This window comes from Salvelinus alpinus, chromosome 11, assembly GCF_045679555.1.
Source record: "Salvelinus alpinus chromosome 11, SLU_Salpinus.1, whole genome shotgun sequence".
NCBI lineage: Eukaryota > Metazoa > Chordata > Actinopteri > Salmoniformes > Salmonidae > Salvelinus > Salvelinus alpinus.
This window is the reverse complement of record NC_092096.1, coordinates 2,912,879-2,929,356: the sequence shown is the minus strand read 5'-3', so window position 1 is coordinate 2,929,356 and position 16,478 is coordinate 2,912,879. Positions and strand designations below refer to the sequence as shown.

At 48.6% G+C, this 16,478-nt stretch overlaps 1 protein-coding gene across 1 annotated transcript in view; it reads right to left on the bottom strand.

Moving 5' to 3' along the window:
* The window catches only part of tmem178bb (transmembrane protein 178Bb), a 303,969-nt gene that overhangs the window by 185,974 nt on the left and 101,517 nt on the right, over window positions 1–16,478 (bottom strand). The window contains exon 2 of the mRNA XM_071331527.1: window positions 12,326–12,439. Within this exon, the coding sequence (XP_071187628.1) occupies window positions 12,326–12,439 (114 nt within the window). The remainder of the gene's footprint in view (window positions 1–12,325; window positions 12,440–16,478) is intronic.

The window sequence follows — 16,478 nt, the reverse complement described above, 5'->3', positions numbered from 1 at the left end:
CCAATACAACCAGACAACATCAGAGTTCATCCCTCATTAACCCCCTGAGACCCTCCCATCCCCACCAATACAACCAGACAACATCAGAGTTCATCCCTCATTAACCCCCCGAGACCCTCCCATCCCCACCAATACAACCAGACAACATGAGAGTTCATCCCTCATTAACCCCCTGAGACCCTCCCATCCCCACCAATACAACAGACAACATCAGAGTTCATCCCTCATTAACCCCCTGAGACTCATCCCATCCCCACCAATACAATCAGACAACATCAGAGTTCATCCCTCATTAACCCCCTGAGACCCTCCCATCCCCACCAATACAATCAGACAACATCAGAGTGTCTCTCATTAACCCCCTGAGACCCTCCCATCCCCACCAATACAACCAGACAACATCAGAGTTCATCCCTCATTAACCCCCTGAGACCCTCCCATCCCCACCAATACAACCAGACAACATCAGAGTTCATCCCTCATTAACCCCCTGAGACCCTCCCATCCCCACCAATACAACCAGACAACATCAGAGTTCATCCCTCATTAACCCCCTGAGACCCTCCCATCCCCACCAATACAATCAGACATTTAGAAATAGACCTGGAGCTGTAAAAGCCCTATTTCTCCAATGAGCTGTCAGAACGTAAGGTGTTTGAGGCATCACAACCCAGGACAGTAGTCTCCTTCAACACATAACCTTACGGTAGCCTGGCAGCCAGGACAGTAGTCTCCTTCAACACATAACCTTACGGTAGCCTGGCAGCCAGGACAGTAGTCTACTTCAACACGTAACCTTACGGTAGCCTGACAGCCAGGACAGTAGTCTACTTCAACAACACGTAACCTTACGGTAGCCTGACAGCCAGGACAGTAGTCTCCTTCAACAACACGTAACCTTACGGTAGCCTGACAGCCTGGACAGTAGTCTCCTTCAACAACACGTAACCTTACGGTAGCCTGACAGCCTGGACAGTAGTCTCCTTCAACAACACGTAACCTTACGGTAGCCTGACAGCTATTGAGGTGTACGTAACTTCTGAGCAGATACATTGAATGCTCTGCTAGTTATCTGCAAGGTTGTGTTGCCATAGAAATTGAATTAATAGAACAGCGATCCCCATTCAAGTCAATGTTCTGTAATTGTATGTGTACGGTGAGTAACCTTGGACAACGTTTCTGACAAGGTCAGTGTTGCAATATTAACGAGTTCTCTGCCTTTATTGGCTCGCGCCGTGGGATAATGTTGCCTATGGTAACAGCTGTCCTAAACGCAGTCAGCCAACCCCTCCCATCCCCACTATCTGAACTATCTAATGGGATGTGTCCCAAATGGCACTCTATTCACTATGGGCCCTGGTCTAAAGTAGTGTACTAAATAGGGAATAGGGTGCCATAGACCCCTGGTATAAAGTAGTGCACTGTATAGGGAATAGGGTGCTATTTTGGACACAGACGTGGTCTCCCTTCTGTCTCTCCCTGCTCTGATCAGCTGTCTCTCTACCAATCTACTCCTCTAATAGTGTGGAGGGGTGGAGAAGAGGAAAGGTGGAGGGGAGGAGAGGTGGAGGGGAGGAGGGGTGGCGGGGTGGAGAGGTGGAGAGGTGGAGAGGTGGAGGGGTGGAGAGGTGGAGGGGTGGAGAGGTGGAGGGGAGGAGGGGTGGAGAGGTGGAGGGGAGGAGGGGTGGAGAGGTGGAGGGGAGGAGGGGTGGAGAGGTGGAGAGGTGGAGAGGTGGAGGGGAGGAAGGGTGGAGAGATGGAGAGGTGGAGGGGTGGAGGGGTGGAGAGGTGGAGGGGAGGAGGGGAGGAGGGGTGGAGAGGTGGAGGGGTGGAGGGGAGGAAGGGTGGAGAGGTGAAGGGGTGGAGAGGTGGAGGGGAGGAGAGGTGGAGGGGAGGAGGGGTGGAGAGGGGTGGAGAGGTGGAGGGGTGGAGAGGTGGAGGGGAGGAGGGGTGGAGAGGTGGAGGGGAGGAGGGGAGGAGGGGTGGAGAGGTGGAGAGGTGGAGGGGTGGAGGGGAGGAAGGGTGGAGAGGTGGAGTGACTTGAGAGAGGGACAGAGGGAGGAAGAGAGTGGAGAGGGGGAATGACAAGAGAGGGACAGAGGGAGGAAGAGAGGGGAGTGGGGGACAGAGGGAGGAAGAGAGGGGAGTGGGGGAGAGGGGGACAGAGGGAGGAAGAGAGGGGAGAGGGGAGAGAGGGAGGAAGAGAGGGGAGTGGGGGAGAGGGGGACAGAGGGAGGAAGAGAGGGGAGAGGGGAGAGAGGGAGGAAGAGAGGGGAGTGGGGACAGAGGGAGGAAGAGAGGGGAGAGGGGACAGAGGGAGGAAGAGAGCGTACAGGGGGAGAGAGGGGGGAGAGAGGGTACAGGGGGAGAGTAAGAGAAAGGCCCAAGTGACTCAATCTGAGAAGAAGAATTGTGAGGTCTCATCATATCTCCTACCCCCTTCCTCCTCCATGCTTTCAAGACCTTTTCCCTCTCCTTACCCCTCCCTTCCTTCCATACTGTTTTAACTCATCACATCCCCAGTCCCAGTCTTTTATTTAACTCATCACATTCCCAGTCCCAGTCTTTTCTTTAACTCATCACATTCCCAGTCCCAGTCTTTTCTTTAACTCATCACATCCCCAGTCCCAGTGTTTTCGTTAACTCATCACATCCCCAGTCCCAGTCTTTTATTTAACTCATCACATTCCCAGTCCCAGTCTTTTCTTTAACTCATCACATTCCCAGTCCCAGTCTTTTCTTTAACTCATCACATCCCCAGTCCCAGTGTTTTCTTTAACTCATCACATCCCCAGTCCCAGTGTTTTCTTTAACTCATCACATCCCCAGTCCCAGTCTTTTCTTTAACTCATCACATTCCCAGTCCCAGTCTTTTCTTTAACTCATCACATCCCCAGTCCCAGTGTTTTCGTTAACTCATCACATCCCCAGTCCCAGTCTTTTCTTTAACTCATCATATCCCCAGTCCCAGTCTTTTCTTTAACATTTTAACTCATCACATCCCCAGTCCCAGTCTTTTCTTTAACATTTTAACTCATCACATCCCCAGTCCCAGTCTTTAATTTAACTTTTTAACTCATCACAATCACTGCTGCTACTATTTACTATCTGTCCCTTTATACAGTCAGAGGGCCTTCACAAAGTTTTCCCACCCTTTGACTTTTACCACATTTTGTCATGTGACAGACTGAATTTAACATTGATTACATTTGGACTTTGTGTCACTGTCAAAGTGGATTTATGTTTTAAGAACATTTGACTAAATAATTACAAATGAAATGTGGAAATGTCTATGTATGTTTTACTTTCTTTGGCACAATAAAAAAAGTATACAATAACACAAATTATGTATTGAGTTAATAAGTAATCAACCCCTTTGTTATGTTAAGCCTAAATAAGTTCAGGTGTAAAAATGTGCTTAACAAGTCACATAATAAGTTGCAAGGACAGATTTGTTTTGAATGGCTACTTCATCTCTGTACTCGACACATAAAATGATCTGTAAGGTCGCTCAGTCGAGCTGTGACTTTTAAATACAGATTCAACCACAAAGACCAGGGAGATTTTCCAATGCCTCGCAAAGAAGGGCTCCTATTAGTAGATGAGTAAAAAAAATAATATCCCTTTGAGCCTGGTGTATCAATACACCCAGTCACTACAAAGATACAGGCGTCCTTCCTAACTCAGTTGCCAGAGAGGAAGGAAACCGCTCAGAGATTTCACCACAAGACCAATGGTGACAGTTCCAGAGTTTAATGGCTGTGATAGGAGAAAACTGAGGATGGACCAACAGCACTTTAGTTACCCCACAATACTAACCTAAATGACAGAGTGAAAAGAAGGAAGCCTGTACGGAATACAAATATTACAAAACATGCATCCTGTTTGCAATAAGGCACTAAAGCAAAACTGCAAAAAAATATGGGAAAGAAATTAACTTTATATCCTGAATACAAAGAGTTATGTTTAGGGGCAAATCCAACATAATACATCACTGAGCACCAGTAAGGTCCGATCTCCTCATATTCTCAAGCATGGTGGTGGCTGCATCATGTTATGGGTATGCTTGTCATCGGCAAGGACTAGGGAATTTTTTTAGGATACAAATAAATGGAATAGATCTAAGCACAGGCAAAATCCTACAGGAAAACCTGGTTCAGTCTGCTTTCCAACAGACACTGGCAGATGAATTCACCTTTCAGCAGGACAATAACCTAAAACACCATGCAAAATATACACTGGAGGTGCTTATCCCTCTCTCTCAGATGCCTGGTTAAACCCAGAGAGAAGGGTTAGGTCTGGCTTTAAGAGGGGAGAGAGGTGGCCTGGTTCAACCCAGAGGGAAGGGATGTGGCCTGGTTAAACCCAGATAGAAGGGTTAGGTCTAACTGTAAGAGGGAAGAGAAGCGGCCTGGTTAAACCCAGATGGAAGGGAAGTGGCCTGGTTAAACCCAGAGAGAAGGGATGTGGCCTGGTTAAACCCAGAGAGAAGGGATGTGGCCTGGTTAAACCCAGAGAGATGGGATGTGGCCTGGTTAAACCCAGAGAGATGGGATGTGGCCTGGTTAAACCCAGAGAGATGGGATGTGGCCTGGTTAAACCCAGAGAGATGGGATGTGGCCTGGTTAAACCCAGAGAGATGGGATGTGGCCTGGTTAAACCCAGAGGGAAGGGATGTGGCCTGGTTAAACCCAGATAGAAGGGTTAGGTCTAACTGTAAGAGGGAAGAGAAGCGGCCTGGTTAAACCCAGATGGAAGGGAAGTGGCCTGGTTAAACCCAGAGGGAAGGGATGTGGCCTGGTTAAACCCAGAGGGAAGGGATGTGGCCTGGTTAAACCCAGAGAGATGGGATGTGGCCTGGTTAAACCCAGAGAGATGGGATGTGGCCTGGTTAAACCCAGAGAGAAGGGATGTGGCCTGGTTAAACCCAGAGAGAAGGGTTAGGTCTGGCTGTAATAGGGAAGGGGCCTGGTTAAACCCAGAGGGAAGGGATGTGGCCTGGTTAAACCCAGAGAGATGGGATGTGGCCTGGTTAAACCCAGAGAGAAGGGATGTGGCCTGGTTAAACCCAGAGAGATGGGATGTGGCCTGGTTAAACCCAGAGAGAAGGGATGTGGCCTGGTTAAACCCAGAGAGAAGGGATGTGGCCTGGTTAAACCCAGAGAGATGGGATGTGGCCTGGTTAAACCCAGAGAGATGGGATGTGGCCTGGTTAAACCCAGAGGGAAGGGATGTGGCCTGGTTAAACCCAGAGGGAAGGGATGTGGCCTGGTTAAACCCAGAGAGAAGGGATGTGGCCTGGTTAAACCCAGAGAGATGATGTGGCCTGGTTAAACCCAGAGAGAAGGGATGTGGCCTGGTTAAACCCAGAGAGAAGGGATGTGGCCTGGTTAAACCCAGAGAGAAGGGATGTGGCCTGGTTAAACCCAGAGAGATGGGATGTGGCCTGGTTAAACCCAGAGAGATGGGATATGGCCTGGTTAAACCCAGAGAGATGGGATGTGGCCTGGTTAAACCCAGAGAGATGGGATGTGGCCTGGTTAAACCCAGAGGGAAGGGATGTGGCCTGGTTAAACCCAGAGAGATGGGATGTGGCCTGGTTAAACCCAGAGAGAAGGGATGTGGCCTGGTTAAACCCAGAGAGAAGGGATGTGGCCTGGTTAAACCCAGAGGGAAGGGATGTGGCCTGGTTAAACCCAGAGAGATGGGATGTGGCCTGGTTAAACCCAGAGAGATGGGATGTGGCCTGGTTAAACCCAGAGGGAAGGGATGTGGCCTGGTTAAACCCAGAGAGAAGGGATGTGGCCTGGTTAAACCCAGAGAGAAGGGATGTGGCCTGGTTAAACCCAGAGAGATGGGATGTGGCCTGGTTAAACCCAGAGAGATGGGATGTGGCCTGGTTAAAATGTTATATTAGAATTCAGTGTCTTAATTTAAATATTAGAAGAATGGCCCCCTGATTGATTTGGCTTAGAGGGGAAAGGAGAGGGGGAGGTGAGGGGAGAGAGGGGGAAGGAGAGGGGGAGAGAGGGGGAAGGAGAAGAGGAAAGAGTGGGCGGTGAGGGGATGGAGTGGGCGAGAGGGGGAGGTGAGAAGGAGAGGGGGAGGTGAGAGGAGGGGAGAGAGGGGGAAGGAGAGGGGGAGAGAGGGGGAAGGAGAAGAGGAAAGAGGGGGCGGTGAGGGGATGGAGTGGGCGAGAGAGGGGGAGGTGAGAAGGAGAGGGGGAGAGAGGGGGAGGGGAGAGGAGGGGAGAGAGGGGGAAGGAGAGGGGGAGAGAGAGGGAAGGAGAAGAGGAGAGAGGGGGCGGTGAGGGGATGGCGTGGGCGAGAGAGGGGGTGGTGAGGGGGATGGAGCGGGGGAGAGAGGTAGAGGTGAGAAGGAGAGAGGGGGAGGTGAGAGGAGGGGTTAGAGGAGAGGGGGAGGTGGGGAGGTGGGGAGGAAGGAGCGGGAGAGAGAGGGCGTGAAAGGGGGAGGTGAGGTGGAAGTAGCGGGGGAGAGAGGGGAGGGGAAGACTCTCCAAGAGCAGGAAGTGGATTTGTTTATTTTCCCTTTTGTCATTTTTATTTTTCTGTTTTTCACGCTTGACAGAGCATCCATCCATCATCGTTATTTGTGTGCGTGTGTGTGTTTGTGTGCCCAGAAATAAGGACATTAATAACCACCGCAGACTGGGGTACGACTGAATAGAGGGTGAGCGGGTGACCGTCAGGGCAGAAGGGGATGTGTTTTGTAAGATACAGTATTTAAGACCGTCAGGGCAGAAGGGGATGTGTTTTGTAAGATACAGTATTTAAGACCGTCAGGGCAGAAGGGGATGTGTTTTGTAAGGTACAGTATTTAAGACCGTCAGGGCAGAAGGGGATGTGTTTTGTAAGATACAGTATTTAAGACCGTCAGGGCAGAAGGGGATGTGTTTTGTAAGATACAGTATTTAAGACCGTCAGGGCAGAAGGGGATGTGTTTTGTAAGATACAGTATTTAAGACCGTCAGGGCAGAAGGGGATGTGTTTTGTAAGATACAGTATTTAAGACCGTCAGGGCAGAAGGGGATGTGTTTTGTAAGATACAGTATTTAAGACCGTCAGGGCAGAAGGGGATGTGTTTTGTAAGATACAGTATTTAAGACCGTCAGGGCAGAAGGGAATGTGTTTTGTAAGGTACAGTATTTAAGACCGTCAGGGCAGAAGGGGATGTGTTTTGTAAGATACAGTATTTAAGACCGTCAGGGCAGAAGGGGATGTGTTTTGTAAGATACAGTATTTAAGACCGTCAGGGCAGAAGTGGATGTGTTTTGTAAGATACAGTATTTAAGACCGTCAGGGCAGAAGGGGATGTGTTTTGTAAGATACAGTATTTAAGACCGTCAGGGCAGAAGGGGATGTGTTTTGTAAGATACAGTATTTAAGACCGTCAGGGCAGAAGGGGATGTGTTTTGTAAGATACAGTATTTAAGACCGTCAGGGCAGAAGGGGATGTGTTTTGTAAGATACAGTATTTAAGACCGTCAGGGCAGAAGGGGATGTGTTTTGTAAGATACAGTATTTAAGACCGTCAGGGCAGAAGGGGATGTGGGACGCTTGGCATTCAGGCCAAAGAGTTTAATCTTGGTTTCATCAGACCAGAGAATCTTGTTTCTCATGGTCAGAGAGTCCTTTAGGTGCCTTTTACTGGGAAGTGGCTTCTGTCTGGCCACTCTACCCTAGAGGCCTGATTGGGGGGGTGCTGCAGAGATGGTTGTCCTTCTGGAAGGTTCTCCCATCTCCACAGAAGAACTCTGGAGCTCTGTCAGAGTGACCATCGGGTTCTTGTTCAACTACCTGACAAAGGCCCTTCTTCCACGAATGCTCAGTTTGGTCGGGTGGCCAGCTCTAGGAAGAGGCTTGGTGATTCCAAACTTCTTCCATTTAAGAATGATGGAGGCCACTGTGTTCTTGGGGACCTTCAATGCTGCAGACATTTTTTGGTACCCTTCCCGAAATCTGTGCCTCGACACAATCCTGTGTCGGAGCTCTACGGACAATTCCTTCAACCTCACGGCTTGGTTATTGTCTGACATGCACTGTCAACTTTGACCTCATGGCCTGGTTTTTGCTCTGAGATGCACTGTCAACTGTGGGACCTTATATAGACAGGTTTGTGCCTTTCCAAATCATGTCCAATCAATTGAATTTACCACAGGTGGTCTCCAATCAAGTTGTAGAAACATCTCAAGGATGATCAATGAAAACAGGATGCACCTGAGCTCAATTTCCAGTCTCATAGCAAAGGTCCTGAATAATTATGTTAATAAGTTATTTCTGTTTTTATTTGTAATAAATGTGCCTAAAACTTAAAACCATTTTTCACTTTGTCATTATGGGGTCTTGTGATGTCATTATGGGGTATTGTGATGTCATTATGGGGTATTGTGATGTCATTATAGGGTAGTGTGACGTCATTATGGGGTATTGTGATGTCATTATGTGGTATTGTGTGTAGATTGATGAGGAAAAACATTAATTTAACCATGTTAGAATAAGGCTGTAATATAACAAAATGTGAAAAAAGTCAAAGGGTCTGGAATACCTTCCAAATGCACTGTATACCTCTTTAAATCAAATGGACATTCAAACAGACGCCATACACTTCACGTTCATGTGCACAATTCCAGATTGTTGATCCTTACAAGCTTGCTAAGCACTGTGACCAACTTAGAATGATGGTGTAACCCTTGTTATTTTGTAGCCTTGAGGGGTACAGTCTGTGTTCTTTAACCCTTGTTATTTTGTAGCCTTGAGGGGTACAGTCTGTGTTCTTTAACCCTTGTTATTTTGTAGCCTTGAGGGGTACAGTCTGTGTTCTTTAACCCTTGTTATTTTGGAGCCTTGAGGGGTACAGTCTGTGTTCTTTAACCCTTGTTATTTTGGAGCCTTGAGGGGTACAGTCTGTGTTCTTTCAAATGACTGCATGCTAACCAAAGCCATCCTCTCATCTGGTCCAATAAAAAGGGATGACTGTTGTCCTTGACTGGAGCAAAACTCCATCTCTTCTATAGTCCACATGGGATTACAAGCGTGTGAATAGTTCCTGATGGGATTGGACAGTCCTAGATCCATATCTGCTGAATGGAGGGATGTTGTGATTGGACAGTCCTACATCCATATCTGCTGTATGAAGGGATGTTGTGATTGGACAGTCCTAGATCCATATCTGCTGTATGGAGGGATGTTGTGATTGGACAGTCCTAGATCCATATCTGCTGTATGGAGGGATGTTGTGATTGGACAGTCCTAGATCCATATCTGCTGTATGGAGGGATGTTGGGATTGGACAGTCCTAGATCCATATCTGTTGTATGGAGGGATGTTGTGATTGGACAGTCCTAGATCCATATCTGCTGAATGGAGGGATGTTGGGATTGGACAGTCCTAGATCCATATCTGCTGTATGGAGGGATGAGGGGATTGGACAGTCCTAGATCCATATCTGCTGTATGGAGGGATGTTGTGATTGGACAGTCCTAGATCCATATCTGCTGTATGGAGGGATGTTGTGATTGGACAGTCCTAGATCCATATCTGCTGTATGGAGGGATCTTGTGATTGGACAGTCCTAGATCCATATCTGCTGTATGGAGGGATGTTGTGATTGGACAGTCCTAGATCCATATCAGCTGTATGGAGGGATCTTGTGATTGGACAGTCCTAGATCCATATCTGCTGTATGGAGGGATGTTGTGATTGGACAGTCCTAGATCCGTATCTGCTGTATGGAGGGATGTTGTGATTGGACAGTCCTAGATCCATATCTGCTGTATGGAGGGATGTTGTGATTGGACAGTCCTAGATCCATATCTGCTGTATGGAGGGATGTTGTGATTGGACAGTCCTAGATCCATATCGGCTGTATGGAGGGATGTTGGGATGCTCTGGAACCAGGAAGTGTGGAGGATGTTGTGATGCTCTGGAACCAGGAAGTGTGGAGGATGTTGTGATGCTCTGGAACCAGGAAGTGTGGAGGATGTTGTGATGCTCTGGAACCAGGAAGTGTGGAGGATGTTGTGATGCTCTGGAACCAGGAAGTGTGGAGGATGTTGTGATGCTCTGGAACCAGGAAGTGTGGAGGATGTTGTGATGCTCTGGAACCAGGAAGTGTGGAGGATGTTGTGATGCTCTGGAACCAGGAAGTGTGGAGGATGTTGTGATGCTCTGGAACCAGGAAGCGTGGAGGATGTTGTGATGCTCTGGAACCAGGAAGTGTGGAGGATGTTGTGATGCTCTGGAACCAGGAAGTGTGGAGGATGTGGACGCACACCATTTATGGAAAGTTAAACCCAGCGGCGGAACAGAGATGGAGACTGGCCTTCAAAAATGCTTCTAACTGTCAAACCGAAAACATATATATATTTTTTTCATCTGTAGCTGTCGACTGTGTTTGGTGCGTTTTATGCAAGTACTGGGATGGGATTACGTAATGCTTCTGTCTTACTGAGGGGGAGAGAGGGAGGGGCGATGGGGGGAGGAAGAGAGGGAGAGAGGGAGGGGCGATGGGGAGAGGGAGAGAGGGAGGGGAGAGGGAGAGAGGGAGGGGCGATGGGGGGAGGAAGAGAGGGAGAGAGGGAGGGGCGATGGGGAGAGGGAGAGAGGGAGGGGAGAGAGGGAGAAGAGAGAAGGGAGGAGAGAGGGAGAGGGAGAGAGGGAGAAGAGAGAGGGAGGGGAGAGGGAGAGAGGGAGAAGAGAGAGGGGAGGAGAGAGGGAGAGGGAGAGAGGGAGAAGAGAGAGGGAGGGGAGAGGGAGAGAGGGAGAAGAGAGATGGGAGGAGAGAGGGAGAGAGGGAGAAGAGAGAGGGGAGGAAGAGACGGTGTGAGAATGAGAGAGGGGAGGAGAGAGGGAGAGAGGGAGAGAGGGAGAAGAGAGAGGGGAGGAGAGAGGGAGAGGGAGAGAGGGAGAAGAGAGAGGGAGGGGAGAGGGAGAGAGGGAGAAGAGAGAGGGGAGGAGAGAGGGAGAGAGGGAGAAGAGAGAGGGGAGGAAGAGACGGTGTGAGAATGAGAGAGGGGAGGAGAGAGGGAGAGAGGGAGAGAGGGAGAAGAGAGAGGGGAGGAGAGAGGGAGAGAGGGAGAAGAGAGAGGGGAGGAAGACAGGGAGAGAGGGAGAAGAGTAGGGGAGGAGAGAGGGAGAGAGGGAGAAGAGAGAGGGGAGGAGAGAGGGAGAGAGGGAGAAGAGAGAGGGGAGGAGAGAGGGAGAGAGGGAGAAGAGAGAGGGGAGGAAGACAAAGGGGAGGAAAGTGGCCAGAAAAGCGAGCAGCAGCCCTCCGTACATTTTTATTTTTTTTACCTTAATTTAACCAGGTATGTCAGTTAATTAAGAACTAATTCTTATTTATAATGATGGCCTACCGGGGAACAGTGGGTTAACTGCCTTGTGAAGGGGCAGAACGACAGATTTATACCTTGTCAGCTCGGGGGATTCAATCTTGCAACCTTTCGGTTGCCAGTCCAACACTCTAACCACTAAGCTACCTGCCACCCCATCATGACCCAAACTGTCATGCCTTCTCCCATCAATGACAGTGTGTGTCAGGTGACAGGAAGTCTCTCAACCTCAAAGCGTTCTCCTTCTCTCTTTTCCACCCCGAGATAAAGTCTAACAAATCCATTCACCTGGGATATAGAGTCCTCGTAATATAATAGTCAGTGCCTAATTACACATCTAAAACTGTAAGGGAAATATGCAGCAACTACACATTCAGTCATCACTGCTGGAAACAGGATGTCTGTGTAGAAACTACACATACAGCCATCACGGCTGGAAACAGGATGTCTGTGTAGAGAGTACAGAAACTACACATACAGAAACTACACATACAGACATAACTGCTGGAAACAGGATGTCTGTGTAGAGAGTACAGAAACTACACATACAGACATAACTGCTGGAAACAGGAGATGTCTGTGTAGAGAGTACAGAAACTACACATACAGACATAACTGCAGGAAACAGGATGTCTGTGTAGAGAGTACAGAAACTACACATACAGACATAACCTCTGGAAACAGGATGTCTGTGTAGACAGTACAGAAACTACACATACAGCCATAACTGCTGGAAACAGGATGTCTGTGTAGACAGTACAGAAACTACACATACAGCCATAACCACTGGAAACGGGGGATGTCTGTATAGAGAGTACAGAAACTACACATACAGCCATAACCACTGGAAACAGGAGATGTCTGTGTAGACAGTACAGAAACTACACATACAGCCATAACCACTGGACAGGGGAGATGTCTGTGTAGAGAGTACAGAAACCCTGTTGAAGAAAATACAGAATGGGAGAGACTTACGCAAAGAGTGCCAATCATCCTGTCGTATGGTCTTTGTGATGTCATACGAGAGGTTCTTGGGTATCGTTGCTGAAGAGTAGTGGTATTTGATATAGGAACATCTGGTAATGGAACCTGGAGAGAGAGAGAGAGGGGGAGGAGAGAGGAGAGAGGAGAGGGGGGAGAGAAGGGAGGAGAGAGGAGACAGGGAGAGGGAGGAGAGAAGGGAGGAGAGAGAGAGAGAGAGAGGAGAGAGGAGCGGGGGGAGAGAAGGGAGGAGAGAGAGAGAGGGAGGAGAGAGAGAGTGAGAGAGAGTGAGAGAGGAGAGGGGGGAGAGAAGGGAGGAGAGAGGAGCGGGGGGAGAGAAGGGAGGAGAGAGAGAGAGGGAGGAGAGAGAGAGTGAGAGAGAGTGAGAGAGGAGAGGGAGGAGAGAGAGAGAGGGAGGAGAAAAGGGAGGAGAGAGAGAGAGAGAGAAAAGGGAGGAGAGAGAGAGAGAGAGGAGAGGGGGGGAGGAGAGAGAGAGAGAGAGAGAGAGAGAGAAGGGAGGAGAGTGAGAGAACCAGTTTAGATTTGTTACAGTGACAACATCACCTTAAAGACCGTTACCTTGTGAATAGGTGTCATTTCAGATCACAATGACTTGATGGGCACATAAAGGTTCTGTATGGTTTAGTTCTGTTAAAAGGGTTGAGAGATGACAAGGTTATTTCTGTTAGACACTAATTCAATAACCAGTCATGGACATCACGTTGTTGTATTGAGACAATGGGCTGACGGGCTCTATTACGTGGAACACGTTGTGTCTGTTCAATTGATGGAAAAAGTCCAGCTCATTTCCTTTTAGATTTTTAGTAGCGTGACAATCCCAGCAGTCAGAGGAATGATTTTATTCAGTTCATTAAAATGTTTATAAATCCTTCAGTGATAGGAGCTACGCAGCATTAAACATGAGTTTGAACAATGTGACATTCCTATAAATCTATAAACGTGTTTGACTGTGTATCAGGTCGGTGGTTCACCTCAACGATTCCGTGACAATGTCAGACACTTTAAGGTCACATCGTCTGACCCTGACTAGACTCAATAGAAAACTAGACTGGACATTAACCTTCTTATGATGGTCCAAGGGGTCATGTTGGTCAGGGAGTTGGTCGACTGTGGTTTACCAGTGCTGTGATTTAAGATATTATGTAAAACAATGAATGTGAAGACTTTATCTGCACTGTATGTGTTAGTTAGTTAGTTAGCCAGACAGTTTTAGAAGGAATGATTCCATACAGTTTATTTTTTATTAACTGATAATATGCCAAAATTCCATTGAAACAAAGCAGTGAATCACAGAGACCACAGACCACAGCCAAACCAGTAGATGACAGGACTGGCTCAAACCAGTAGATGATTGCACTGTATTTTAGAGGCTGACCCTCCAACACAGTCACTCACATACGAGCTGCTACCCTGTTATTCTCTACACACTGACCCTCCAACACAGTCACTCACATAGGAGCTGCTACTCTGTTATTCTCTGCACACTGACCCTCCAACACAGTCACTCACATAGGAGCTGCTACTCTGTTATTCTCTGCACACTGACCCTCCAACACAGTCACTCACATAGGAGCTGCTACTCTGTTATTCTCTGCACACTGACCCTCCAACACAGTCACTCACATACAAGCTGCTACTCTGTTTATCTCTGCACACTGACCCTCCAACACAGTCACTCACATAGGAGCTGCTACTCTGTTATTCTCTACACACTGACCCTCCAACACAGTCACTCACATAGGAGCTGCTACTCTGTTTATCTCTGCACACTGACCCTCCAACACAGTCACTCATATAGGAGCTGCTACTCTGTTTATCTCTGCACACTGACCCTCCAACACAGTCACTCACATAGGAGCTGCTACTCTGTTTATCTCTGCACACTGACCCTCCAACACAGTCACTCACATACAAGCTGCTACTCTGTTTATCTCTACACACTGACCCTCCAACACAGTCACTCATATAGGAGCTGCTACCCTGTTATTCTCTACACACTGACCCTCTGACACAGTCACTCACATACGAGCTGCTACTCTGTTATTCTCTACACACTGACCCTCCAACACAGCCACTCACATACGAGCTGCTACTCTGTTATTCTCTGCACACTGACCCTCCAACACAGTCACTCACATACGAGCTGCTACTCTGTTATTCTCTGCACACTGACCCTCCAACACAGTCACTCACATACGAGCTGCTACTCTGTTATTCTCTGCACACTGACCCTCCAACACAGTCACTCACATAGGAGCTGCTACTCTGTTATTCTCTACACACTGACCCTACAACACAGCCACTCACATACGAGCTGCTGCTACTCTGTTATTCTCTGCACACTGACCCTCTGACACAGTCACTCACATAGGAGCTGCTACTCTGTTATTCTCTGCACACTGACCCTCCGACACAGTCACTCACATACAAGCTGCTGCTACTCCGTTTATCATATATCCTGTTGCCTAGTCACCTTCCCCCTATACATATCTCTACCTATATCAGTCTGGTAATACATTATTATTTTTAACATTCTTTTTGAAAAAGATTCTATTTTATAAATGAGGCCAAAAATGTGACTGATTTATTTTGATGATATTAGTGACTTGGTGGAAACATCGGTCCTGGTTACATACAGTAGTGTGGTTTCAATTCTACATGGAAAAACACAGCTCTGTGTGTGTGTGTGTGTGTGTGTGTGTGTGTGTGTGTGTGTGTGTGTGTGTGTGTGTGTGTGTGTGTGTGTGTGTGTGTGTGTGTGTGTGTGTGTGTGTGTGTGTGTGTGTGTGTGTGTGTGTTTGTGTGTTTGTGTGTGTGCGTGTGCCCACACAATTGTCTTATATGAGCAGCTATAGAGTTTCCTAATGGTCAGGGAGAGACGGAGAGGCCAAAGTGAGACAGAGAGGCCAGAGTGAGACAGAGAGGCCAGGAAGAGACAGAGAGGCCAGGAAGAGACAGAGAGTCCAGGGCGAGACGGAGAGGCCAAAGTGAGACAGAGAGGCCAGGGAGAGACTGAGAGGCCAGGGAGAGACTGAGAGGCCAGGGAGAGACGGAGAGGCCAGGAAGAGACAGAGAGGCCAGGAAGAGACAGAGAGTCCAGGGCGAGACGGAGAGGCCAAAGTGAGACCGAGAGGCCAGGGAGAGACTGAGAGGCCAGGGAGAGACTGAGAGGCCAGGGAGAGACGGAGAGGCCAGGAAGAGACTGAGAGGCCAGGGAGAGACGGAGAGGCCAGGGAGAGACGGAGAGGCCAAAGTGAGACAGAGAGGCCAGGGAGAGACGGAGAGGCCAGGGAGAGACGGAGAGGCCAAAGTGAGACAGAGAGGCCAGGGAGAGACGGAGAGGCCAGGGAGAGACGGAGAGGCCAAAGTGAGACAGAGAGGCCAGGGAGAGACGGAGAGGCCAGGGAGAGACGGAGAGGCCAAAGTGAGACAGAGAGGCCAGGGAGAGACGGAGAGGCCAGGGAGAGACGGAGAGGCCAAAGTGAGACAGAGAGGCCAGGGAGAGACTGAGAGGCCAGGGAGAGACGGAGAGGCCAAAGTGAGACAGAGAGGCCAGGGAGAGACGGAGAGGCCAAAGTGAGACAGAGAGGCCAGCTGCCTTTTCGATACCCTACGGGAGGCCGTTACGGAGCCAGACACCATTTAAACCCATTGACATTCTGGACTCATAGGGCTCATTCTGGCTCTTTTAAAGGGCAGTTTCTCCACTTTAATGGTTGAAAAAAATACAATGCGTGAAATAAAGGGGTTAGAGAAGTGGCTTGTGGGTAATAGGGGTCTGACGGAAGTTTAAACCAATCAGTATACATCAAACCTTAGCTGGCAGCTATGACTATCTTATCGCAATTACCTAACTAAATTCACACTACATGGCCAAAAGTAGGTTGACACCCCCGTCAAATGAGTGGATTCGGCTATTTCAGCCACAGCCGTTGTTGACGGGTATATAAAAACAAGCACACCGCCATGCAATCTCCATAGACAAACATTGGCAGTAGAATGGCCTGACTGAAGTTCCTCAGGGACTTACAAAGTGGCACCGTCATAAGATGCCACCTTTCCAACAAGTCAGTTTGTCAAATTTCTGCTCTGCTAGAGCTTCCCCCGGTCAACTGTAAGTGCTGTT